Consider the following 26818-nt stretch of genomic DNA (forward strand, 5'->3'; position numbering starts at 1 on the left):
TTTCACTTGGGGTTCTTTAGGAGGAAGCCATGTCCACACCCCTTGCAGCTAGAATTCTCTTTACCTACTGCAAAAATGTGTCTGCCAACCAGCTGAGACCAGTGGTTTCAGCTGTGCATGACTCAGTCGCAGGGAGCAGAGATGTGCAGTCTTCATGGCCTGCTTGGAGCTGTAGTTGAGCAAGTCACCATGATTCCTGTGCAGAAAGTGAGCTTCAGGAGAGCAGGAACCAAAGCTCTGGCCCAGTCTTGGGGGTGACCCTGGTGGTCGCCCCGGTGCCCTGCGCGTGGTGGCGTTGAGGAGGTGCTGGGGTACTGGACGAAGGAAGGCCCCGAGGACAGCAGATCCTCTGATTCCGGCGGGCGGGGAAGGCCTGGGTGGAGACCAGGCAGGGGGAGGAGGGCGGCAGCCTGTGCCCCAGGGTGCTCGCCTGTGCGCGGAGGCGTGGGCCGCACACGGGCACTCGGGGCAGCTGATGGTTGGGGTCTGTCAGAGACAGTGGGGCTGTACTTCTCCCCCTGGGAGGGGACATGCCTTCCCAGCGAAGAGGCTCGGAGCCCTGAGGCTGGGGGGCGGCCTTCCTGTGAGTTGGGAACCCACAGTGCTGCAGTCAGGATGACAGGACAGCTCCCCAGGGGCACAGATGAAGTACTTTCTACAATCTGTGATCAAATGAATGGTTCAGTAAAGAGAGCAGTAACTGATGGACACGGCAGAAGGAGCTGAGACCAAAGCCAAGGTTGGTAGATGCTTTTTCATGGGCCCTGGCGGATAGTCGGGAAGTGGAAGAGGACGAGCCAAGTGGTAAGGATGCCCCGGCAGTGGGGCCGTCAGCCCCGCAGCAGCGCTGGGCGTGGTGAAGCTCCGTTCACCTTATGAGCTGAGACACGCTCTCACACGTGGTCCTGCGCACCCAGGCCTGGCGACTTTTGCCAAGGCCCTTGGTTAGCGCTTGTCATTGTAACTCAGTTCAGTGGAATGAACGGCCGCTGCTGCAAGTGCTCAGAGTCTGGGCCCTCGGAGATCCCAGACCGTGCGGAGGGGCTGTAAGGGACTCACTGTGAAGTGCAGTGGACGGTGCAGCGGTCATGACGGGGCTCGGGGGCACTGATGAGGAGGCGAGGAGGGACTCTGCTGCAGGCCCAGGAGGAAGGGCATCCTCCTTCCTGGAAGGAGGAAGGGCATCGTAGTTGGAAGGAACAGCATGGGTCAGAGAGAGGCCTGGGGGAGTGTGTGGTGTGTGCACTGCTTTATTCACAGTGGACAAGGGGATGTGTGTGTGTAGACATGTATGCGTATACATTCCTTCAGATGCACACACGTATACATGAGTACCTATGTTCATCTCTCTGTTTTTTTCTCCTCTGACAGGTGTAAAGCCCTTCAAGTGTTCCTTGTGTGAGTACGCAACTCGTAGCAAGAGCAACCTCAAGGCTCACATGAATCGTCACAGCACTGAGAAGACCCACCTGTGTGACATGTGTGGCAAGAAGTTCAAGTCCAAAGGGACGCTGAAAAGCCACAAGCTCCTTCACACCGCCGACGGTGAGTGAGTGACGCCACAGCGAGCTTTCTCTCCTAGGAGTGCGGTTTGAGGTGGGCCTTCCAAGTCCAGCCTACGCCGTGGTTGTGCGTGGAAGAGAGGGGAGCCAGGGTCTGGAATTTCTCTTCTGAAGGAGGGCAGAGTGACCTTGCCTGCTTCCTCAGTGCCCTGGGCTCTGTGCTGACCCCACCTGTGCTTGCTGGACACTTGCTGCACGTGTGTGTGTGTGTGTGTGTGTGTGTGTGTGTGTGTGTGTGTGTGTAAGCATGTGCATGCATTTGTGGGGGTGGGCGTGGAGGGGACTCTACCCCAGGGAATAAGGCATCCTCAGGAGACCTTGATCTGGAAGTTTCAGTCCTGTTCAACCCTCCCTCCCCACCCGAGCCTGATGACCTTGAGGAGCTGCCATGACTATACCTGCTGTGTGTCCCAGTCACCAGGAAAGTCATCCGGCAAGGAGCCAGAGAGACAGAGAAAGGCAGAATTGCACAGTTGTTTTAGGAAGACAGGCAGCTATACAGTAAAAGAACTATCACATTTAAAATTCTTCTTTAAACCACAATCATATGAGGGTCTTCTCAATATTCCATGTAATGAGATTAATAAATTGTACAAACGAAATGTTATTTTAGCACAATTAGGTACAAAAATCGGAGTCTGCTGTAAAAACAAAGTGGTTTCAATGGAGATTTTTTGTTTTAGCACATAGAGGGTGATCCTGCTGGTCTGTTCTGCCTTTAATTTGAGGTGGTTCTGGGGGTCTGTCTTATGTGCTGTCAGTGAGCCGGCCCGAGGGCCTCGAGGGAAAGCTGAGCGCTTAGCCTGGAATCCATCGGAACTTAGGATCAGGTTTGCCTCGGGCTGCACCAAAGCCAGAGCCCTGCTATTCATTCAGACTCAAGCAGTGTGCTGTAAATTAATAAATCCATAATCAAAATAATTAAAAATACAATGATAGTAAATCCGTCGTATCCTGAGTAATGGAAGCATTAAGTCGTGTAATTATTCATGAGTTCTCACACCTCCGCCAGCAATAAGCCTCACTGATGTTTCTTGACAGGGTAAGCAGATTATCCCTGAAGTCCCCAGTGATGCCCCGGTTACGAGATGTGGCGGCCCCCGGAGCCAGGAGGGTCTGGCGTGTCCCTGGGCCTCTGGGGTGGGGTCTGGGGGCCCGGGGCGGGCACCGTGATCTCTGCCTGGCCCTGAGCTCTGGGCTCGGCACTGAGGGGTGTTGAGACAGTGGCACTCAAGTCTGATCGGGCACTGCAGACAGGCTGTCGGGGTCTTGGGGGGATGGGATCAGCGTGAACAGCCATGTCCCAGCTAGCATCCTCGGGACACTCAGCCCATCCCCCCTTTCTCCCCGCCGGCTTCCCCGAGTTTGTCGGCAGGGAGAGGAATTCAGGTGGACAGAGATGTTTTTCTTTTTTAACTGTTTCTTTGGGTAAACTAGGGAGCCTCATGAGCTGTTTGGCAACTTCTGAAGCAGGCTTTGAATCCTCGGGGAAGTGTGCTCATATAGGGCCTGGCTACCTTGATGAGGCGCCCAGCCTGTAGCCGTAGGGTTCCCGCTTCACTTTGAGCTGCGCGTGCCTTTAGAGCTGGCCTGAAGGGGTTCGGTTTTCAGTGCAGCTGTTGTGGCAGTGATAATTCCGTAGGTTGTTCCAGAGAAGCCACGTTGGAGCAGACGGAGCTGGAGAGGCGTCAGTCTTGCCCGCCTCCACCTGGTACGGTGACCTCTCTGTGCCTCGGCTTCCTGCTAGTGAAGTGGGGATAGTTGCGCCTCCCCTTCTGCTGGGTGTGAGGGTGAGCTGCAAGCGATGCCCTGCTCCTCGCCCAGGCCTCCTTCTTGCAGTCCCCCACTCGGTCTCCTTCCTAGTGCCTCCTCAGCCCCAATCTCCACACTGAGGACTCTTCTGTCTACAGCTGCCCCCTCAGCGGTCCTGTCTGCTGCATGGCCTTAAACACAATTGTAAAAATGTTATTTTTCGCCACGCGGGGTCTTTGTTCCTGTTAAGCACTTTCTCCAATTGTACCGAGTGGGAGCTACTCTCCAGTTGCAGCTCACAGGCTCTCGAGCTTGGGCTCAAGGGTTGTGGAGCTCAGGCTTGGTTGCTCCTTGACAGCTGGGATCTTCCTGGACCAGGGATCAAACCCCTGTCCCTTGCACTGGCAGGCGGGTTCTTATCCATTGTACCATCGGGGAAGTCCTTGGATCTCTTTTAATGAAGTAAAAAGGAACTGAGTAATTATCCTCTCCTTTACCTGCTTGCGAATCTTAATTTTTCACATGTATTGGCTTCTTTAAAGTGATCTAGCCTTGTTTATTCATTCCTATTTCCCAAAGGAGCTCATTACTGTGCCTTAGAAGTGATAGACCGGAATGGGTGACGGTTTCAGTTAAAAAGATCTTCCAGTCGATATGTACAAAGAGAGAGATTGATTCATAAAGGGCCCGATTAAACCCTTTGCATGTATGCCAACAGGTACAAGAATTTAATGCAGAAATCGTGCCAGTGACACGTCTCCCCACTTTTGACTTTAAAGAGGGTCTAGACACATGTTATGTGGTCTAGAGGTTTGTACATCATTCTGCCCACCCAGAACAGATGGGAAAGGTTCAGTGGTGCAGTGCCTTTATGTTATGTAATCAAACAGGAATTCTCTAATCATGAAATGAAAAGCTCTTTGAAGTTCAATGCTAATTCCTTTGGGTCCCCTTCTTCCCCCAATCCAACCTTCCCTCTTACACTTGAGATGAAGAAGTTTCCTGGTAAAATTTTCAAAGAGGAATTACCCAAGCTTCAAACACTCTTGTGTGTGTAGTAATTGGACAAGTGGAGAATTGAATATGGAAATGAGGTCTGAGGGGAGGAAGTACCACTTTTCCCCATGCTTCTTCAATTTATAATAAGAGATCCCATGGCTCCACGTTGAAATATTCTTGGAGATTTAAGTCCGGAGTTTTTTCAAGGTCCTCTTTCCCCTGAAAAACACAATCACTCTAGGGTAAAGTAGCCCCACTTATCTGTGTCCTCTTTACTTCAAAGAAGATGCACTCTAGAACCAAGAAGTTAAAAGAAGATGGTACTTGAGCAGCCATTTGGGTAATCTTAGCAAGTCCACTGACTAGGCTGCAGTGAGCCTGGCCTCTCCGAAGCATCCTTCTCCTGCTCTTCCTCCGACTTCCTGCTAGAGAGAAGGTCAAGGGTCATGGGTGGGAGTGGGGCAACAAGTGAACACAGTGGTCTTTTTCTGTGACTTGTCTTCATGGGCTGGGTCCTGGTGATGGGCAGGAGAGGGGAGGGCTGACTCCAGTATCCAGGACTCCCACGTCTCTGCATCCTGCCTGGGACTGACTGAAGCTCTTTTTCTGAGGTTTTTTATAAAACCATAAGAGTAACTGAGCTCATACTCTAAAATGAACCGCCGAGCTGACTGAACAGTTAGCTTAGACGAACACACAGATTTAACTGTTGAGTTAGGCTTGGTTACCTACAGTCTCACCTGGGCAGAGGAGACTCAGCTGCAAATACCTGGCTCAGCATCTCGAATTTAATCCAGGTCTGGTGCCGTGTTCTTCCCTGGTCTTGTATCGCGCTCTGCCTTCTGTTTCTCTCCCTGTCTAATGCTGATCCATTCCTCCTGGTATCAGAACCGAAGTACTAATTACAGAGAATCATCCATCCCTCACTACGGTTGCTTCAAGTTCAGCTGCTAAAGTACAGAGACTTCTTAAACGGCCTTTTTATTGCTGTAGCTATTTCTGTTCTGAGTTGCCATTGGACAAATTACCGCAGATGCCAGAACTGGAAAGACGCGTTTCACTTTGCAAAATGCCTGCTGCACAATGCCTGCCTGCAGTGCCTCCTGCAGGGTGCATTTCTCACTTGAGGCGGCTGACCCGTGCATGCCAGGCTGTGTGGAGAGGCAGCGCGGCAGAGTGGGTGAGACCTTGGGCCCCCGAGGGCAGTCCCAGGTCGGAACCGCTTCCTGCCTGCGTGCCCTTGAGCAGATGCCTCGTCATCCATGTTTGTAACTTGGGGTCGATGACGATTCCTATGCATGCGGGTGCATTCATTTCCCACGGCTGCTGTAACAGACCGCCACACATGTAGTGGCTTCAAACAGCAGGTTTACCATGTGACAGCTCTGGAGGTTGGAAGTCTAAAATTGAGGTGTCAACAGGACTGCCTTTCTTCTGGAGACCCCCGGGGAGAATCTGTTCCTTTAAGCTCTCTGGCCTCTAGAGGCTGCTTGCATCTCTTGGTTTGCAAGCCCCTCCTTCATCTCAGCCAGGACGTAGCTCTCATTCTCTCTCTCTCTGTGCTTCTGTCGTCACATCTCCTCTGAGTCTGACTCCCCGCAACCCCCCAGTAAGGACCCTCGCGGCTTCATTGGGCCCACCTGTATAGTCCAGGATCATCCCCTAACTCCGGATTTTTAACTTGATCCCATCTGCAAAATCCCTTCTGTGTATAAGGTGATGTTTACAGGCTCTGATTCATTTGCCAGTGCAGGAGAGGCAGGTTTGATTCCTGGGTGGGGAAGATCCACTGGAGAAGGACATGGCAAGCCACTCCAGTATTCTTGCCTGGGAAATCCCATGGACAGAGGAGCCTGGCGGGCTATAGCCCACGGGGTCGCAGAAGTGTCAGGCAGAAGTGTCAGACAGAAGTTAGCCAGTAAGCAGCGATCTTGGCGGGAGGGCATGATTGCCTTGGCTCAGTGGGGCTGTGGGGAGGTTGGCCGGGCCCCACACGCCGAGTCAGCTGATGCTCGGTGCTGGGTGTGTGCACCTGCTCTCGGTGATCGGTATCCCCACGTGCCCAGCCCCCTCAGGGTGGGCCTGCACCCAGGGGGCACCTCTACACAGGCGCAGATAGATCTTTGTGGTGATTAGTCTGTGTCATCTGTTTCATTTACGAAAGATCAAATTCCTTTTCTCTCAAATATTCCTTCAATAGGAAGACACAGTGCAATAGTTAATATTTGAAGAGTATCAGTTTTTAAAAGGGTAAAGGCAGTTTTCTGAAAAATTTGCTTATGCAAAATACCACCTTTTTCAGTAAGACTGGATAAACAGTCATAGGAAGGCATTTTCGCTTTTATGCCTCCTGGTATTTTTACAGTTTATACAGATTTTTTTTTTTTCTAAGTATTTTAGTGCTTCTTCAAGTTTAAGGTACACATGAAGCTTGATTTGGCAGGAATTGTTTAACTTAGCAGTTATTTCAAACATGCTGCCTTAAAGCGTGTTTTCCATCTCTGTCTTTGTGTTCTGATGGAATCCAAATGCCAGAAGACAAGGGGACGGTTTTGTTTTCTTCTGACGATGTAAGGTGTTTCTGCCATTCCATTCGTCCCTGGTTTTATATAGAGCTCTATTTAAAGTAACTAAGCAGCTGGAACTGTCCTCGGGGAAGCTCATCAAGCCGGATGAGGGTGTAGTAAGAAACAAAGGAGACAGCCGGTGTGTGTTTCTTTTCTTTTTTTTAAAGAACTATTTCCAGTTTTACTGAAATACAGTCCACATGTAATGTTGTATTAGCTTAAGGTGTACAACATAATGGTTTGATACATGTATATATTATGAAGTGACTCACAGTAAGTTTATTTAACATCCATCACCTAGTTATTTGGGGGCAGTATATGGTTTTCTTTTTTCCCTCCCATTATTACAACTTACATTGCGGGAAACTTTTTCTTGCATATGAACCTTTCCTTCTTTTCGAATTAATTCCCTAGGACATATTTCCAGGAGCAGGAGGGCTCAGGAGGGCTGTTCCACTTTGGTTCTTTAAATCGTGCACCGCGCTGCCAGCTTACTTTTCAAAAAATTATACCAGAAACATAACAGTGTTCCCGCTGAACTCTTTCATTTTTAGCATCGCATCTTATTAAACATGTTCAGTTTCTTAGTTCAGTGGATATCAAATATTATCATTTCATTATACTTTTTAGTGTTTTGATGACTCATGATATCAATCAGGTGAATTAGAGGAGGGGTCCCCAACCTCTGGGCCAGGGGCTGGTACCTCCTGTCAGATCATTAGATTAGAAATTAGGTTAGAAATAAAGTGCACAATGGATGTAGTGTGCTTGAATCATCCCGAAACCATCCCCCCATTCCCAATCCTTGGAAAAATTGTCTTCCACAGAATCAGTCCCCGGTGCCAAAAAGGTTGGGGACTGCTGAATCAGAGGATTTGATGGATTAAATGAGTAACATGTGTGAGGAACTTGTAACGTTGACTGGTTCCTAGCACTGTGTGTAAACTTCTTTGTGGTCATTGAACTTCTTTTGATTAATTAAATTGGATTTAATCCTCTCTTGAGTGCATTGTTTGTTCATGCCCTTTCTTCCGTGTTTGCTTTGAGGAGTTTTGATGTTTTTTTATTCTTGCACTCATGGATTCATTCAACAGCTGTATTTGCTGGGCCTCTTTTGGTTGCTGTTGACAGAAGCTCACTTGCGGTCATTGAAACAGAAAAGGGACATTTATTGTATCCCTCAGAGACTGTCCCTTGGACTGCAAGAAGATGAAACCAGTCAATCCTAAAAGAAATCAGTCCTGAATATTTATTGGAGGGACTGATGCTGAAGATGAAGCTCCAACACTTTGGCTACCAGATGTGAAGAACTGACTCATTTAGAAAAGCCCCTGATGCTGGGAAAGATTGAAGGCAGTAGGAGAAGGGGAGGACAGAGGATGAGATAGCTGGATGGCATCACTGACTGGATGGACATGAGTTTGAGCAAACTCCGGGAGTTGGTGATGCACAGGGAGGCCCGGTGTGCTGCAGTCCTTGGGGTCGCAGAGAGTTGGACACGACTGAGTGACTGAACTGAACTGCACTGCAGAGACTTAGACGTGTGTGTGTGTTTAAGATTATTATTATTTTTTGATGTGGGCCATTTCTACAGTCTTTATTGAATTTGTTACAGTACTGCTTCTGTTTTATGGTTTGGTTTTGGGGCACGTGGGATCTTAGCTCCCTGGCTGGGGGTCGAACCCCCACCCCTGCATTGGAAGGCGAGATCCTAGCTGCTGGCACATCTGGAAGTCTCGGGCCCTTGTGTTTGGGTTTCTCCTCAGGACTGTTCTGCCTCCTCTTCCGTGTCTGGGCCCCAGCACCCTTCCGTCTTAGCTTGCCTGTTCCTTCCCCACAGAGGCCTTCCCTGACGGCCCAGCCCCACCCTGGCCCCCTCTTCCCGCAGCCTGCCACCCTGGGCGCTCCCTCCGCCGCCCACTGCGACTGGGCGCGGCCCCTTAGCTTCCCCAGGGGGGCTTGGGCTCCCGTCAGCTCCCGTCGGTGCTTGGGGCGCAGGCCTGGTCTCGCCGCGCCGTTGTCCCTCAGGGAGAGCTCGTGAGCTGGAGGCCTTCGTCCCTCAACCTCCGCTCCTCTCGGCCTCCTTGTCCTGATGCTCTGTCTGTCTCCCTTTGCAGTTGGTTTGTTCACTTGTTTCATCCACAGAGTGGACATCGAATGACGGACAGCTCCTGAGTTACCTGCTTCAGATCCCACAGTTCAGGTTCCTGGCTCCGTCCGCTCACTGTCCACTGTGGTCCCATCATCTGCAGCTGCGGGCGGGGGATGGTGGGCGTGGGGAGGGGAGGGCGCGTGGCTGAGCCTCCTCCGGCTGGGACGCTCCTGTCCCGGCTCTGCGGGCACAAGGGCATGGGATGAGATGTCTGCTGTCCCGTCCCCAAAGTGCAGCCACCCCGCGAGGGCACCACAGGGGCCAGGGACCAGCCAGAGACGACTCCATGAGCCACACCCCCCACCCCCCGACCCCAGTAATTAGGCATTTTGGATACAGAAACAGGTAATACCAGCAGCAACCAGAGAGAAAACACAGATTCCCCACCATCATGACGCTAGATGAGAAACAAGATAAATCAGTAAAACAGGGGTGTATTACAACTGAGTTATGAAGATACCTCAAATATTGAGAAATGCAAGTATGAATATGAAGTGGTTCAATTTCAATGTGAAAATGTTACAAAATGAGGGATGTCAAAAATGAATCAGTGAGATGAATCTTTTTTTTCCCTTTCCAATAATGTAGGTCACATTGTGCTTTTTTTTTTCAGCTTTTTATTTTGCATTGGAGTATAGCTGATTAGCAATGTTATGTTAGTTTCCAGTGTACAGTAAAGTGACTCAGTTATGCATATGTATCTATCCTTTTTCAAGTTCTTTCCCCATTGAGGTTATTATCGAGCAGAGTTCCCTGTGCTATACAGTAGTTCCTTGTTGGTTATCCATTTTAAATACAGCAATGTGTATGTGGATTCTTAGGTATGTGTGATCCAGGGCTTTGGGGTGCACGTCCAGGCTCTACCACCAGCTGCTTCACAACCTGACAAGTTGCTCAGCTTCTTGTTCCCGGTTCCTCTTTCATAAGAGTGGTGTCCTGCCTGTGTCCCAGGGCTTTGGTGGTGCTAGGTGAGATCAGACAGGCCAAGTCCTGGCACAGCTGTTGATGGCCAGCAGCTCAGCACGCAGAGCTTGCCAGGCATGTTGTGTGAAAAAAATGAATGAAGTTTTTCTTTTTTTTTTTTTAAACCCACCTCCTTTTTCCTTTGTCATCGTTTCTTTCTCTTCCCTGGCTGCTCTGGGACTCATACTGACACAGCCATTTGCTGTGCGTCGCCCAGCCCTTTGAGGTCACTCTAACCTCAAGTAAATTCTGCGTTTCTAGCCGGCTCTCCCTGTGATAGCCGGGAGTCTCAATGGAAAGCAATCTGATAGTCTCAAATCAGTGCTTTTTTGTGTTTAGTCATGTGTCTATATTGCATTATTTTAATTAGGCAACAAAAGATTCTGTCCAGTGCTCTCCCAGGCCTGTTTGGTGGGGGCGTCAGTGGTTGTTGGAAACATCTGTCATATTTATTGCTGGAGCTCTGTGCCTCGTAAGGGATGCTCTTAGGAGCTGCCTTCTCTCCTTGTCTCTTGCTGAATCCCGGGAATATATTCATAAAAGGCTGACTTTGGCTCTCCAATGAGGTGATTCCATTTATTCATTTCAGGCACTAATCATTTTTAGCACTTTATCTCTTACTCTTTGATCCAGATGTATTAGTAATGAGTGAAAATATTTATCAATGTGGAGAGTGGTTTTATCAGCTTTCCTCCCCATGCTGTGCCAGTGGGGAACCCAGACACCATTCTGCTCAGGCTGCCTGGCACAATAATGATTTTCTGGGTGAGTCATACGCCAGCGGGGAAGTATGGTTGTCTGAGTTTAGGTAGGAGATGTGCAGCAATGGATGGCCTTCTGTTTGAAAAAGATGATACTGTGTTTAAGAGAAGGTGTTAATTGCTCTCTTGTTATTGTTCAGTTGCTAAGTCATATCTAACTCTTTGCCACCACTTGGACTGCAGCACACCAGGCTTCCTTGTCTTTCACCATCTCCTGGAGTTTTCTTAAACTCATGTCCATGGAGTCGGTGATGCCATCCAACTATCTCATCCTCTGTCATCCCCTTCTCCTCCTGCCTTCAGTCTTTCTCAGCATCAGAGTCTTTTCCAATGAGTCAACTCTTTGCATCAGGTGGCCAAAGTATTGGAGCTTCAGCTTCAGCATCAGTCGTTCCCATGAATATTCAGGGGTGATTCTCTTTAGGATTGATGGACCTCTGTTAGAACAATGATATCTCTGCTTTTTTAATATGCTGTCTAGGTTTCTCATAGCTTTTCTTCTAAGGAAATCGCTCTCCAGTTATGACTGATTTGCCTTAAGCATGAAAAGGTTTTCCTTACGCTTTGAACTTGCAGAATTCGTAGAATCTAGAGCATGGGGGTCATTCACAGGTACAGTTGCAGTAGCCACATGTTTATACTACTGTTTTCCTTTCGCTGCTCCTTTTGAAAATACTATTCATGTGAGTTGTCCAAAATTCCCTTTTTGTTTCTTGCCCAGCTCAGTTTGGTAAAATGCACAGGCTAGTTACAATGTGTGCCATGCATTCAGGTGCTGGGAGGGCCAGAATGAGTAAGACATGGTTCCCGCCTGTGGGTGGCTGATGGCAGGTGGCGATGATGCCGCAGAGCCGGGGCAGAGTGTGTGGAGCGCTGGCTCCTCGCCTGCTTGTGCCAGAGATGTTGATCAGCTTGAGTTTTGTGTTAAAGGGAAGAATGACCAGATGCCAAGAGACAGTGCATCCCAGGCATGGAAAGTGTTGGCAGAGGCTCCGACACGACTGAAGTGACTTAGCAGTAGCAGTAGCAGCTGGGGTCTTAGACGGCAAAGGCAAAACAGGAAGTCAGAGAGAGGAGTCAGGAGGGGAGAGACATTTCTGGATCTGCGGACCTTCTGTGCCCAGGCCCTGGAACCTCAGCTTTGACCTGTCTTTGGAGTTGTTGAGGGTTTAGGCAGGAAGGGCTGTGGGCATTTCTGTGTTAGATCAGAATGGAGGATGGGGCTTCAGGATGGATGGATGGATGGATGGATGCTGGAGGTGGGGAGAGGATTGGTGATGGATGGGGGTTAAGGGAACTGGTTCAGAAGGCTTTTACCACTGCCCAGAAAACAAATGAATGGGGTCTAAAACCAGTGTGGAGGTTTTAGAAAGAAAGGGAAATAGATAAAAAACTATTAGGAGTTGAAATCAGGTGCTGAAAAAATGAGTGAAGCTGGGGTTGTGGCGACGTTGACGGAGGCTGCCAGGTCTCTAACTTGGGTGATGAGGTCAGTAATCACCTAGGAAGGTCAGAAGTGGAACCCATTTGATGGGTGAGACAGTGATTCCGGATTAGAACGAGTGTGAGTAGAAGATAGATTTTGATATCAAAGGTTTACAAAAGAAGAAGGACGGGAGTGTGGCTGGGGCACTCGGACTTGAGTGTGTAAAGGGTGGAGATGGGAGATGGTGTCTCCAGCACGCGGAGAGTGATCAGAGAGGCACGGAGGGGCAGGAGGGGCGTGGAGTCAGAGGCGCAGAGGGTTCCCTAAGCACGGCCCATCGGCAGAGCCACGTGCAGTGGAACCTGTGAAAGATAAGGGCTGAAATCTGCCTTTGGCTTGGTGGGTTGGCATTGTTGGTCACTGGTCACCTTGGTGAGACAGGTTTTGGGGTGAGCTGGTGCCATCTTCCAGGGGGTGGGTTCACAAGCAAGTAGGAAGGGAGTGTGGAGGCTGCAGAGGGGCAGCTGTTTCAGCCAGCTTGTGGAAGAAGGAGAGGTGGGAGTGTCCCCAGAAGGGGCCACCGTGGTCCTTGTCCCCGAGGAAAGCTCAGTGGCCACTAGGAGTTCATGACGAGCGATGCTGCCTTGAGAAGTAGGTCACCTTTATATCTGGTTGCACGTTGCTGTTTTTGCAAGTTGTTTTATTTTTCCTCATCGGGGGGGTAAAAAAATGTAGCGTGCCACATGTATCTGTCGATTTAACACGTGGGCTTGTTTATCGCGTTGCTGAATGTTTACAAATTGCTGAAACATAAATCCTCTCAAAAGGCCAGTATTTCACATTTCTCTGTCGTTTTCTCTCTAGCACCCCCTCAAATCTGCCTTTTACGCACCTACTGGAGTTGTTGCTCAGTTGCTCAGTTGCGTCTGACTTTTTGTGACCCCCGTGGGCTGTAGCCCGCCAGACTCCTCTGTCCATGGAATTTTCCCAGCAAGAATACTGGAGTGGGTTGCCATTTCCTTCTCCAGGGGATCTGCCTGACTCAGAGATCAATCCCACGTCTGTTGCATGAGCAGGCAGATTCTTTACCGCTGAGCCACCTGAGAATCTCCCTGCCGGAGCTGGGAATTCCCAAACACAGATCTCTTCTTTGGCTGAAGGGCATCCTGCAGCTCCTCCTGGCTCTCGGGGTGGCGTCCCAGCTCCTAGGGAGACCCTGAGGCCCCTGGCATCTGACCCCCAATTCTCTGCCGGCCGAGGCCGAGGCTGCTGCCTTGTGCTTCCCTGCCGGTTCCCCTGAGGTCCTGGGCCCCCCACCCCTCGATGGCCTGGGGTGTCCCAGGGCCTTCATTCCCGCCCCAGGCACACACAGGGGCTGCAGCCTGACCCTGCTCACCTCCTTCTGCTTCTCTTCAGGGAAGCAGTTCAAGTGCACGGTGTGTGACTACACGGCCGCCCAGAAGCCGCAGCTGCTACGGCACATGGAGCAGCACGCCTCCTTCAAGGTAAGGGCGCCCGGCCAGCAGAGCGGACCTCCAGGTTGGAAGTGCGCCGCTTCTCAAAATAAGGACGGGAGAGCCCCCTTCCCCGCCCCTCCGGGCTGAGCCAGTGCACGTGGGGCCGGTCACGTGCCTGCAGGCCCGCTGCTTGTGCAAGCGTAGCACTTCTCTGTACTTTGGGAGCCAAGTCCAGGAGGAGTGTTAGGAGGATGCAGACTGGAGAAAAAAAAGGCGCGCTCTTGCTGTAGTAAGATGTGTAGAACAGGCTTTTGGACTCCGTGGGATTAGGAGAGGGTGGGATGATTTGAGAGAATAGCGTTGAAACATATACCTTTCCATATGTAAAGTAGATAGCCAGTGTGAGTTTGATGTCTGACGGGATGCAGGGCATCCAGAGCCGGTGCTCTGTGACAGCCTGGAGGGACCGTCACAATATTGTAATTATCCTCCATTTAAAATAAATAAATAGATTTTAAAATGTGAGTGTCTTAGGAAAACCTGTCATGATTTAGAGCAAAGAGTATTTAAGGATGAGTGTGTGCACTGTCAGATCCTGGATTGCCCCGACGTGGCAGGTGTGATGATGCTGGGCTGGCCGGCGCTGGTGAGAGAGCTGGAGGCGCGGAGGCAGCGTGCAGCAGGGGCTCTGGAGGCCCTGGCTTTCCTGATCTCTGCTATTCTCTAGTGCCTCCAGCTGATGTTTCTTCTGTGTGGATGGTAACTCCCCTGGACCATGGCTTGTGGGTACTGGTGGCAGGAGTTCCAGTCCCATGAATTTGTTTCGTAAAAAGTGCTGCTCAGCACTCAGCAACTTGACCCTTAAAACCAGTGCTGCTATTGCTGGCGTGCACATGTGGAGAGAGGAACACGATGCTCTGAGATGTTTGTTGAAATCATGTCCACCACTAAGTCCCGGTAGAATGTGGAAGGGACCATGGGCGACCACACTTGGAGGTTGCATTTACTGAGCATCTCCTGTGTTCCCGTGTCATGCCAGGAACTTCACCTACCTCACTCTGATTCCACACAGTAGACGTCATTGCCCGGATTTGACACCTGAACAGCCTGCATCTCAGACAAATGACCCCCACAAGTCTTAACTCAATGCCCAGATCCACAGATTTCAGTCGCTGTTGTAATCGCGGCCAGCTTGTGTCATCACCCCTTCCGAGGTGATGCTGTCCGTCGACAAGCTCATCTGATGCTCAGAACAGCCTTGGGGTGAAGTCACAGGAAGCCCATGATCCCTCCTCTTGTCGTTAAGAAGCTGGGTGGCTCGGGGTGAAATGAGGGCTCTGGTGATTTAACTGTCCAGGAGGTGAGGGAGCCGGAACTGGGGCTTGGCCTCTAGGGTCCCAGGCCTGGGCGCCCCTCACCAGATCTCAGCCCCTGGGCATCGGCAGAGAGGGGCCAGTTGGGGCATCTGAGGCTGCTGTGCCTGTCGATTCTGTAGCTGCTTTAACATCTGCACTGAACACAAGTTTCTTAGGTGGGACCCACGTGTCACCCAGTGGGAGTGTGAAATGTCTCAGTCGGGATGTTCTGTGTTTGTGTACATTGTACGTAGTGAAAGTTCAGGGCTTGATGTCCATTCCGCATCTCTTAGACGTGTTTCTTTGAGGAGGGACTCCAGATTTCCCTAGACTGGTACAGTGACAGGACTAGAGGATGAATGTCAGGGCAACTTTCACTTCACAGACGAGAGATGTAGACCCGGGGAGGCTGATTTCTGTCCTTGCTATTCCAGAGTCGGAGCTAGACTTCTAATCTCTTCCTAGGTCTCAGTGTGGAGCATCTTCCCTTCCTAACCAGACTTGGCTGAAAGGCTCTCTGCCCCGAAATGCTTGTGGATTTGTTCCTCAGAGCTTTACATCTCTGGTTTGTGTGCAGAAGAAGTGCATTTGGGGGTGGTTTAATTGCAGGCGTGTGTGGTCTCCATCACATAGCTGCCCTGGGGGGCTTTGGGAGCCCCACTAAGCTGGACCCCAAGTCATGGCCAGTTTCCCGTGGGCTCCCTGTGGATGTAGGTGTAACCCCTGGCTGAGCGGTGCCCCTGCTGGGGATGAGGTTCAGTCTGAGTGAGAACCAGTGAGTCAGTCCTGGGCTCCTCCCTTCCTTTAGGTCTGGGTGCTCTTGAACACACGTGGGTAAATCATGCTTCTCAATTGCCTAGGGCCAGCGAGGCAAAATGACGCTGATGCCTGCCGGCCGCCTTCATCCCAACAGTAATTGTCCTTTTCCTTTCCTTTCAGTCCATTAGTTTTCCATTATGTTGTTACAAATTACTTGCATCTTCGTAACTTAAGCAGCACAGGTTCATTCTCTCAGGGTCTCCGTGGTTCAGAATTCCAGCATGGGCCACACTGGGCCAGCGTCCACGTGACATGCTCTTCCTTCCTTGCTCTCTGGCTCCTGTAGGCTGTCCGAAGGCTCGTGGCCCCTTCGTCTGTCTTCAAAGCCAGTGGCCATCCTCATCCTTCTCCTCCTCCTGTTCTCTTCTGCCCGCCTCTTCCAGCTCGTGTGGGCCCTTGTGACTACAGTGCACGCAGTTAGATAACCCAGGACAGTATTATCTTAAAGTCAGAGGATCAGTAACCTTAGTTCTACCTGGAGTCTTAATTCCTTTTTGCCGTATACATACGGTTCTGGAGATTAGGACATGGTCATCTTTGTGCTTAGTCACTCAGTCATGTCCGACTCTTTGGGACCCCATGGACCATAGCTTGCCAGGCTCCTCTGTCCATGGCATTCTCCAGGCAAGAACACTGGAGTGGGTAGCCATTTGCTTCTCCAGAGGATCTCCCCAACCCAGGGTGTAACCTGGGTCTCCTGCCTTAAAAGCAGTCATCTTCAGGGAGGGTGTTTTTCTTCCCCTGAATTCCCCTCCTCTTTTTCCTTCCTCTCACATCTACTCTGTGGTAGAAAATTTTCATGCATGCTAATAAAACATAGTATGCATCTCCCGAGTTCCCTTTTCCTGCCCTCAGTAAGGATGATGAAGAAGTCAAGCTTCGGTGTTTTCCCACCCCAAGGTGAGACTTCCAGTCTTGGGGCAGCATTGCTCATCCGTTGCAGTGGGCTTCCTAGAGGAAACCAGTTTGCCTCTCTAGGCCTGGATGTGTGATTTTCAATATATAATTTGTGTCAGGAAAGGGCAGACTCCTGTATCACCTTTTAAAATTACATGATATAATTTATATATTTTTTAAGAATGAAATTAGAATGTGTTCACTAAATAAGATTTGGAAAATGCTTTCTGATCCTTTTCCCTGGAGGAATCTTTGGTGATATTTTTAGACACGATTGAGGTCACACCGTAAATGAGCATTTTATTTTTTTGATGGGGATTAACATGTCAGCTTTATCAGTGATAAAGCTCTGTTGGAAAATGTGGCTTAGATGAGTGGCCAGATGGTTTGCTAAGAATACCCCACTCCTGAGTTAGAGTAGTCTCAACAGCTAGAGGCTAGACTGGGGCACCTACATGCTTTAGGCATCATACATATTGCCTTGCCTTTTTAATTAAAAGTATTTTTAAATTTTTGGTTGTGTTGGTTCTTCGTGGGCTTTCTCTAGTCGTGGTATGCGAGCGTCTCACTGGGGTAGCTTCTCTCCTTGCAGAGCACAGGCTCTGTAGCTCCGGCTGCATAGTTGTGGCACACGGGCGTAGTTGCCCTGCGGGATGTACAATCTTAATGGAGGATCAGAGATCGAACCCCTGTTCCCTTTATTGGCAGGTAGACTCCTAACCACTGTACCACCAGTCTGGTATTGCCCTTTTTTTAAAAAAAAAATTCTCATTTCATAGGCCTTTTCTCATTACATGAAAATTCATTTATTAACTAGTTTTAATGGCTGCATAAGGATGAGACTCATAGTTTTAATTAAACAGTCCCCTCGTACCTGCACAGTTTGGTCATTCCTAGTTCTTGCTGTTGTAAGTAGCCTGATAGTGGACATTATCCCAAAAGCATTTCCACATCACCCTAAATTTCACAGACTGTGAAACACTGGGCGAAGCTGGCCAAACCACTGAGGATTCACAAACAGTGAAGGTGTTGTATGTGCTTCTTGCAGCTGTAAATAAAGTGCATCCCCTAGGGTGGAGCTGACACCTAACCTTAAAGAGATGCCAGGGAAGATGCTTGGACGAGAGGAACCAGTGCCGAGCAAGGAGTCTCTAAACAGACACAGACTTGTTCTCGCGTCCCGGAAGCTCTCTGCTGCTTACACATAAACAAGCTACCCACTGTGCTGTAAGCCGCATGATCAACAGGCAGACTCACTTGTGGAGTTTTGTCCGTTAGGCTTAGATGAACCTGTGACTCTGCTGATAGAAATGTCCTCAGTTGTAGGGCTGGTGGATACCACGCCAGTCTCCCTGCACTTTAATAGTAAAGAGTGACTTTATTTAATTTAAAAGCATTTTGAAATAATTTTAGTCTGATCATAGTTTCAACTTATGTTTGCAAATCACTCATTCTAAATCTCTTCCAGGTGTTGTTTTCCTTTTATGTAATTTTAAGACATTGGTGTTATTTTACTTTTGTTGTTGTTTTTGGCCTTGTTTATGTTGTTGTTTAGGCATACAAGGATCAAAATCTGGATGCCACTGCTTACTAACTAGGCTACCTTCTGGGATTCTGATCTTTCGCCCTTTTGGGCCACAGTCTCCTTATTTGGAAATTGTGAACGAACAATGATACCATTATTTCAAGGGCTGCTTTAAGAAGGAGGGGTTGATTTGAGGGAGCAGATTAGAAGGAAAGTGCCCCCAGAGCTTGGGGCAGACTCGGACCACTAGCCCTGTGCAGGCCAGCCTGAGGGAGGAGGTGCTGGGAGGATCTCAGACTTGCTCTCTTAGAACAGGATCGGGGGTGGGGCAGCTCTGGCCTCGGCCACCTTTCCCGTCAGACTAGTTCTTCTCTTTCAGTAAGCCTGGAGGCCAGCCCAGCATCTTCAACTCCATCCCAGCCCCGTGTGCTTCTGACGCAGGGACTCCACGAGTCCAGGCTGCCAGCCTCTGTGCTGGGTTTCAAACTGTGAAGGAAAGGTCCTGTCTGGGTTTTCGTATAAAGTGTGTTCCTGTGCATGGCATAGAGCTGGATCTTGTTAGTGCCCGTGTGTGTGTCCGCATGCCTGTACACACCCCGTCTGGCAATCACTGCTCTTTAATTGTAGTACTCAGTCCATTTGCATTTAATGTAATTTTTGACATGACTCACTGGGAAGTTAGTGTTGATTTTCTCCGTCATGTCCATTCTTCGATCCTCTCGTCTTCTCTTCTGGCTTCTGTCGGGTGAATTAGGTGTTTTTCCAGTATTCCATTTTATCTCGTCTATTGACTTTTTCCTCTGAGAGTAGAAATTTTCTTTTTCAGGTAAACTTTTTAGGACAGATGTAGAATTACAGAAAAATCGTTACAGTAATATGGGGAGTTTCCATATTCCACGTACCCAGTTTCTCCTATTGTTAGCATCTGACGATTATATATCACATTCGCTGCATGTCATTATTAGCTAAAGTCCATATTTTAGTCGGACTTCCCTAGATTCTACCTGATGTCCTTTTTCTGTTCCAGGAGCCTATTAGGATACTATATTATGTTTAGTCATGATGTCTAGGCTGCTTTTGGATGGGACAGTGTCTTAGACTTTCCCCAGTTTTTTGATGGCCTTGGCAGTTTTGAGGAGTGTACCGGAGAAGTCAGTGGCACCCCACTCCAGTACTCTTGGCTGGAAAATCCCATGGACGGAGGAGCCTGGTAGGCTGCAGTCCATTGGATTGCTAAGAGTCGGACACGACTGAGAGACTTCACTTTCATTTTTCACTTTCATGCATTGGAGAAGGAAATGGCAACCCACTCTAGTATTCTTGCCTGGAGAATCCCAGGGATGGGGGAGCCTGGTGGGCTGCCATCTATGAGGTCGCACAGAGTCAGACACTACTGAAGTGACTTAGCAGCAGCAGCAGCAGTGAATAGTACTCAGTCGTGTCCAGCTCTTTGCGACCCCGTGGACTATACAGTCCATGGAATTCTCCAGGCCAGAATATTAGAGTGGGTAGCCTTTTCCTTTTCCAGGGGATCTTCCCCACTCAGAGATCGAACCCAGGTCTCCCGCATTGCGGGCAGATTCTTTACCAGCTGAGCCACAAGGGAAGCCCAAGAATACTGGAGTGGGTAGCCTATCCCTTCTCCAGCAGATCTTCCCGACCAAGGAATCGAACTGGGGTCTCCTGCATTGCAGGCAGATTCTCTAACAGTTGAGCTACCAGGGAAGCCCTTGGAGTACTGAAGAGGTATTTTATAGCATATTCCTCAACTAGGATTTGTTTACTTTTTAGATATACTTTTTTTAAATTTAGTTTCTGTTGTTTTTTTTCTTTTTTAGTCACTGCTGTGGACATTACACTATGTATATGTATTCTAACACGTTCTAACTAACTGTAGATATGCTATTTCATAAACAATGGAAACACTATGAATCATAATTTGTATTACTCCGTCCTACCCTTTGGGTTCTTATTGTCATATATATCATTTCTCTTTGTGTTCTAAACTCCTCAATATAGTATTATTTTTTTCTTTAAAGGGCATTTAAAAATACATATGAAAAATAATCTTAAGAATTTCTTTTTCGTTTACTTACATACTTAGCCTTTCTGGTGTCCTTTATTTTTTCCTGCAAGCCTAGCTTCCATGTGATAAATTCTCCTTCAGTTTTTTTAGCATTTTTTATATGCTGGTTTGCTGGAGTTTAATTATTTTAGCTTGTGTCTGTTTGGAAATTCTTTGTCTTCATTTCTGGAGGACTATGTTGATGACTGTAGATTTCTAGGGGGACTTCACTCTCAAGGTATTGTTCCTTAAAGGACATTTTGTCCTTCATTATTTTTGAGCCTTATCATTTCCTCTTATATGTAATGGCTTTTTCCTCTCTGACTAATTTAAGATTTTTTTTTCTCTTTGTTTTTTCATTGTATTAATGTCATTAATTAAGCTTAGGTGTGGTTTCCTAGTGTTTACCTTCCTGACATTTTAAATCTGTTGATGTCATGTGTGAGGTTTTGGCCTTTCTCAGCCGTGATCTCTTTAAACACTGCTTCTGCCTCATTTGTCTTCTCTTTTTTCCCCATAGGACTGTAATACCTCCTGTATTGACCTGTTTGATATCTCACAGCATTCAGATGATTTCTTTCTTTCTCTCTCTAATTCTTCTTTATCTTTGTGTTTCAGTTTTTGTGATTTGTATTAATCTTTAAGTTTACTTATTCTTTCTCTGATATGTCAGTTCTGCTGTTTAGATGTTAAAATGAATTATTCATTTCCGGGTTTCTTTGATTTATAGCATTTACATTTAGTTCTTTTTCCTCTGCTAAAATGTACGTATCATTTGTTCACACATGTTTTCCATTAGAGTCTTGAACATTTTTATCATTGTTATTTAAATATTTCTGTCTAGTAATTTCAATATCTGAGCAATCTCTGCCTAGGTTTCTGTTGACTTTTTTCCTTGAATTGAGTTACATTTTCTTCTCTGTACGTCTCATAATGTTTACTTGGATACTTGATGTTACGTGTGGAAGAACAGTAGAGACTGATGGCCATGGAAAAGTAGATCCCTCTCTGCATCAGGCCATCGCAGTGGGGACCGCACAGAGGATAGCAGGCCCGACGCTGTCCTTTCAAAGCTGTGACTGCGAGCGTGGCCCTTGGTTGGTGCGTGGTTGCTGGGACGGTCCTGTGTCTCTTTGGCTTTCTGCTCCCTGGGAGCTCTTTCCCGTCTCTGCCCAGCCTCAGGAGAACATGCAGTGCAGCTGCCGAAGGCTCCGTGCCCCTGATGAGGGTGGTGGTGGGCTTCCTTCCCCTGTCCTGCGTCAGCCCAGGAGTCCTTGCTGCCTTTTCTGTGCACCCAGCGTGTGCCAGGGCAGGCGGTGTTGGGGTGAAGCCAGGCCTGTGTCTGACGCCAGGCTCACGGGTTTGGGGAGAGCCATCTGTGTGTAAAAAGCAAGTACATTATCTGCTGCCAGACAGTTATGTGCTAAGCTCTGTGGGAACCCAGAAGAGCAGCTAACTATTCCAACTCTGTCATTTTTTAGAAGCTATATTGTAATTGAGTTAATAGAGTATTATGTTATCATGTAAAACCTATAGTGGTTGAAACCTGTAGCAACCGAAAAGTTATAGTTGACCAATGTCCACAAATCAAAGGGAATTAGTGTAATCCCTTGTTGTATTTCTGACAATGAACTTGGTCCCAGAGGCGTTCATTCACAGTGTGTCCATAGGAGGCTGAGTCAAGGTATGCATATAGAAAATGCCAGCCAGCTGACCTCATAGGATGGGTAAGGGGCTTAAATGCTGAACTGAGCGGAGGGGGTGTTTGGATGAAGTCAGCCGGGATGCGGTTGTGTAACTAAATCACTCCTAGCTTCCAGTCTAAACTTAGTAAACAAGGGAGTGAAAGTACAGAAATGATCTCAAAGAAGCAGAGTGTTGAGAACCACACTTTCGTAAACAATTCAAGTTAATCCTCAGTCTGAGATCCTCAGTATCCCCCAGCATGCTGGGTCAGCTGGTGCTGCTTATAGCAAGCATCGTGGCTTTATTTCTGCTATGGCTTCTTTTACCCAGGAGATGGTTTCGTGCTTCCATCAGAAACTTCGGCCACAGGGAAGTGGTGGTCCTGTGGCTAACATTCCGTGCTCCCAGTGGAGGGGACCTGGGTTCGACCCCTGGTCAGGAAACTAGATTCCGCATGCTACAACTAAGGCGCGGTGCTGCCAAGTAAATAAATATAAAAACATAAGCTTCCACCACAGTGTTGAATGTTTAAGTATCTTGTGTCAGAATAAAAAAGACAGATGGACTGATCCCTTTTTATAATAACCATCTGCTGGGCATTACAAGTGTGTCAGTATTTACCTTATTTTGCCTTCAAAGACACTATGATGTAGGTATTAATCTTCCCATTTTAGAGATGAGGAAACAGGCCCAGAGCCCAGTTAAGTAATGTACTCAGAAATAACACAGTTGTTGAGTAGTGGAGCTGGGACGTCGAGCTGTAGCTCTTCATAGACAAAGCTACCCTCGTCTGCCACCCTCCCCTTTCTTACCCTCAAGCCAAGCGGAAGGACATTTTGACCCCCTTTCCCCTCACTGCTTTGATTGTGTAAGCCTGCAGTTAGATGTTTAGCCATCAAAACTCAAGCAAAATCTTTATATAAAATGCTGACTGAGTATAAACTTAGCCGCTGTAGCATTTCCCAAGTTCAGTGGAAATTACTGAACCATGGTACAAAGAGAGTAAGAAGTCAAGTGGAGGGTTGTTGTTAGTAGTGTTTATTTTGCTTTTCAGTTCTTAATTTCCACAAAAGTGAAGAATCTGAGATTGTTTCCCTTTTTTCCTTTAGGGGTGTGTGTGTGTGTGTGTGTGTGTAGGAGGAAGGGTCATGGTGGGGAGCATGGGGTCAGAGGGGGCCATTTACTTATTTTGAACTGAAACATCTCTGCTCAAAACCTGTTACACTATCTTCAGCTTCCTTGTATTTTAGATTTTTTAAAACACTTTGGGGGATAAAAAAAGGGAAATTGGATTGTTTTATGTTAAATTAAAATCCTGTCTGTCTAATAGTATGCAGTATATTCTTGGGAAATATTGCATTTTGACAGCATAAGTGATTACCAAAAAAAATCAATAACTGGAGAACGCTGAAGAGTCTTCTGAGCTCTTGCATGGAAGGCAATTAGTGTGGATTGATTTACTGTTATTTATCGTGATGAGATAATTGCCTAATGTAAAGCCATTTTGGACCTTGTGGTACCCCATGGCTTTAAAACATTTGTTCTTTTAAATTGTTTAATTTGTCTCTGGCCTGCTTTGTGCTTGGTGAATAGTGTGAAGACCTGGCTTTTTTTCCTCTGGATCCTTGGTCCCAGGCTTGGTTTTGTTTCCCAGTTGGGTTGGCCCAGGTCAGTGCAGTCCCAACCTTGTGCTCTCAGGCTTACAATCCTCAAAAGACGCGGCCAAAAAAAAAAGGAAAAGAAGAAAAATCACAGTTCTCTTCTCTTCTGCATAGATGGGCAGCTCAGGTAGCAGAGCACGTGTGGCTGGCGGGACAAGGAGAAGGAGGTGGTTCTCTCGTTCACATCGGCAGCATCCCTTCAAAAGCTTTGGCACAAACCTTTTTTTTTTTTTTTTTATGAAAAAAATTTTTTTGGCCACACCATGCAGCATATGGGATCTAGTTCCCCCACCAGGGCTTGAACCCTCCTGCAGTGGAAGCACAGAGTCTTAACCACTGCCGTGCGTGCGTGCTAAGTCGCTTCAGTCACGTCTGACTCTTTGCAACCCTATGGACTGTAGCCCACCAGGCTACAGTCCTCTGTCCATGGCGTTCTCCAGGCAAGAATAATGGAATGGGTTTCTGTGCCCTCCTCCAGGGGATCTTCCCAACCCAGGTATCGAACCCACATCTCTTACGTCTCCTGCATTGGCAGGTGGGTTCTTTACCACTAGTGCCACCTGGGAAGCCCAACCCTTGGACCGTAGGAATTTCTGGCACAAACCTCTTTAAAGGGTTGACTGTCAAGAACGTGAGTCCATGGATGTCCACTTGTCCCTAGCCCTCCTTGGGATGCAGGTCCTTTCCTTTCTGGAGTGTATCTCTTTGCTTCTGCCTCTATGTCCCTTTTTCCCTTGTCTGTTCCCCTGTGACCGTCTCTGCATCCTTAGGCTCTTTGTGTGTGTCGGGCTGGGGGTTAGTGTATCAGTCCCTACGCTTGGTTCTACGTCTGTGTAGTTCACATCTGTCTCTGAACTCAGGCTGAGGCGGAGGCGAGGGAGCCAGGATTCTGGATACAAATGCTCTCTAGGAATGTCCCTTCTCAGCCTCATCACGTGTCTTACGATTTACAGTCTTGGTCCTTTTCCCCATGAATATGCATGTTTTTCTTTTTGAGTGGCTCACTCCCCAGACTGGTACAGACATACTCTTTAGCGATTGACCTGGCCAGCATGTGTTTCTCTTGCTACAGGGTGAGGGGCCTGCATGTGGCTCTGCTGAAAGGGAGCAGGCTGTGGGGACATGCTCTGAAGATTTGTGAGGCATTACAGTCTCCCAGCTCAGGACCTGATCCTGAACATCCGCCAAGGGCCAGGCTTTAATTTTTTCCATGATGTCTGATGGTACCTGGCAGATGGTGTGGTTCGTTGTTTTTGTTAGACTGTTTTGTCTGTGAGGCACTTTGTTCTAGTTTTTGTTCTAGACTCAGCACAGAGGCAACACTTAATTATCATTTGTGGAATGAGCAAATGAGTAAATGAATCGATTCTATAGAACTGCAGTGACAAAGGCTGATCACGGAAGCCATCCAGGTGGAGGCGGGCTTCTGGGCTCCTAGGAAGTCTTGTAGCCACAAGGGCACAGAGTTCAGTGGCTTGTCCTTGCTGGGCCCTGCCTGCTCTTCACTCTGCCCTCGGTTCCCTGCATGGCCTTGAACCCTTAATATTTCCTTCCCTTGTAGCAGCGAGGGGCAGTGAGAAAAAGCACATGTAACCAAGCGTGTTCCCAAGGTCCCGGGGTCTCTCAATTCACCCAGTGCTGTTGACCCCCGGCTGTGAGCCAGACACGGCGTGAGTCAGGAGGCCCCATGTGGCCCGGCAGGAGCTGTTCTCAGCAGGGCGCGGATTTAATATCTAGAAGCGTGGTGTTTTCTCACGGCAGGCAGAGTAAGCCCCGCTTCATCATTGTGTTTCTTTCAGGATGTGCTCAGTGGAGATTCCCGTCAAAGGGAATGTGTGTAGTCTTTTTCTGGTGTGTTCCTTGGAAGCCGGTGGAAACGTAGGCATGGTGGACTTCGGTGTGGCAGTGTCGCCCACCATCTGACCCGCAGTTTTGGAGGTGGCGGCGGGTGGCGGGGAGCTCCGCGGGCCATGCAGATAGGGGGCTGTGCAGCGAAAGGTCCCCACGGGGGGACTGGGATAGCAAGGCTGGGGAAGCAAAGCGAGCAGTTTGTTTTACCAGAACTTTCTGAGCTGGAAATACTCCTGTGAAAACAGCAGTATCTTATTGGTTCTGTAACTGGAAACAGTCATTTGCAAAACTGAGAATACATCATAATAGGGAAAGCTACAGAAATCATCTGTTTAATCCATCCCCCAGGGGAGATTGTTGCTAAGGCGGGGCTTGTCTGCACGGGCCTTGCTGTCCGTGCATGAGTAGCTGAGGGCCCCCAGCCCAGCCCAGCTTCATGCTCTTCAGCCTGACTTGGTGCTGGCTTGCATTTTAGAAAATTGGTGTCCCCCTCAGACATTCATGAAAAAAAAAAAAAAATCTCATCTTCCCGCCTGGTTTCTTTGCTGCAGATTTACTGCTGTAAATCTTAGAGGTGTCCTACAACCCAAGCCCCAGGTCAGCGCTTGCATAATCCAGGACGTCTCTCCACCTTGTGTCTTGATTCAGGTTTGGTGATGCTACTGTGATAGTTCATATTTCCTCCGGACCTGTCACCAGGTCTTTTAGAGAGAGCTCCCAACTGCAGTGTTCTTTTTGGACATTTTCGGACATGCCGAAGGGCAGATGTGTGAGAACTTTGTTCTAGTGTCAGCATAATTTCCATCACACTGATAAAAGAAAATAAAGGTGAAAATTGCTTTATATGTCAGGGTATGAATGCCGTTGCTGCTGTGCTGTTATTAATATTAATAATGCTGCTCATTGGGTGCTGTGTCATTCAAGCCATTTATCTAAGTTACGTGTGATCATCAAAGCCTTGTGAAGAGAGTTTTTTTGGTCACATATTGTCCCATTTGATCACCCATTTCTTTTTTACTTCTCTTGTTGTGAGGTAGAATGTACATCCAGAATATCAGATGTACACACGAGTGTGTGGGTGATGAATAATTGTGATGTGAACACTCATGTCCCACTGCCCAGAGATGGACCGTTGCCTGTACTCAGACCTCCTTCATGGGCCCACCCCCTTCTCTACCCAAGGCGTGACTGTTAACCTGAGCATTACTTTCTGGTTTTCTTAGTGGTTCTACCATTGCCATATACATCCCTACGCAGACTAATTTAGCAACATTGCATGCTTTTGAGCTTTATATTATCCATATGTCTGGATATGGGTAT

The 26818-nt window shown here is 48.2% G+C and overlaps 1 protein-coding gene across 4 annotated transcripts in view; it reads left to right on the forward strand.

Annotated features, from left to right (window-relative positions):
- Positions 1-26818, forward strand: part of ZFAT (zinc finger and AT-hook domain containing) — a 145961-nt gene that overhangs the window by 77096 nt on the left and 42047 nt on the right. For all 4 annotated transcript variants that reach the window (XM_061123143.1, XM_061123142.1, XM_061123144.1 and 1 more), the window contains 2 exons: positions 1372-1545; positions 13599-13687. In XM_061123143.1, coding sequence (XP_060979126.1) covers positions 1372-1545; positions 13599-13687 — 263 coding nt within the window. The remainder of the gene's footprint in view (positions 1-1371; positions 1546-13598; positions 13688-26818) is intronic.

The sequence above is a fragment of the Dama dama genome, chromosome 21, assembly GCF_033118175.1.
Source record: "Dama dama isolate Ldn47 chromosome 21, ASM3311817v1, whole genome shotgun sequence".
Lineage (NCBI taxonomy): Eukaryota > Metazoa > Chordata > Mammalia > Artiodactyla > Cervidae > Dama > Dama dama.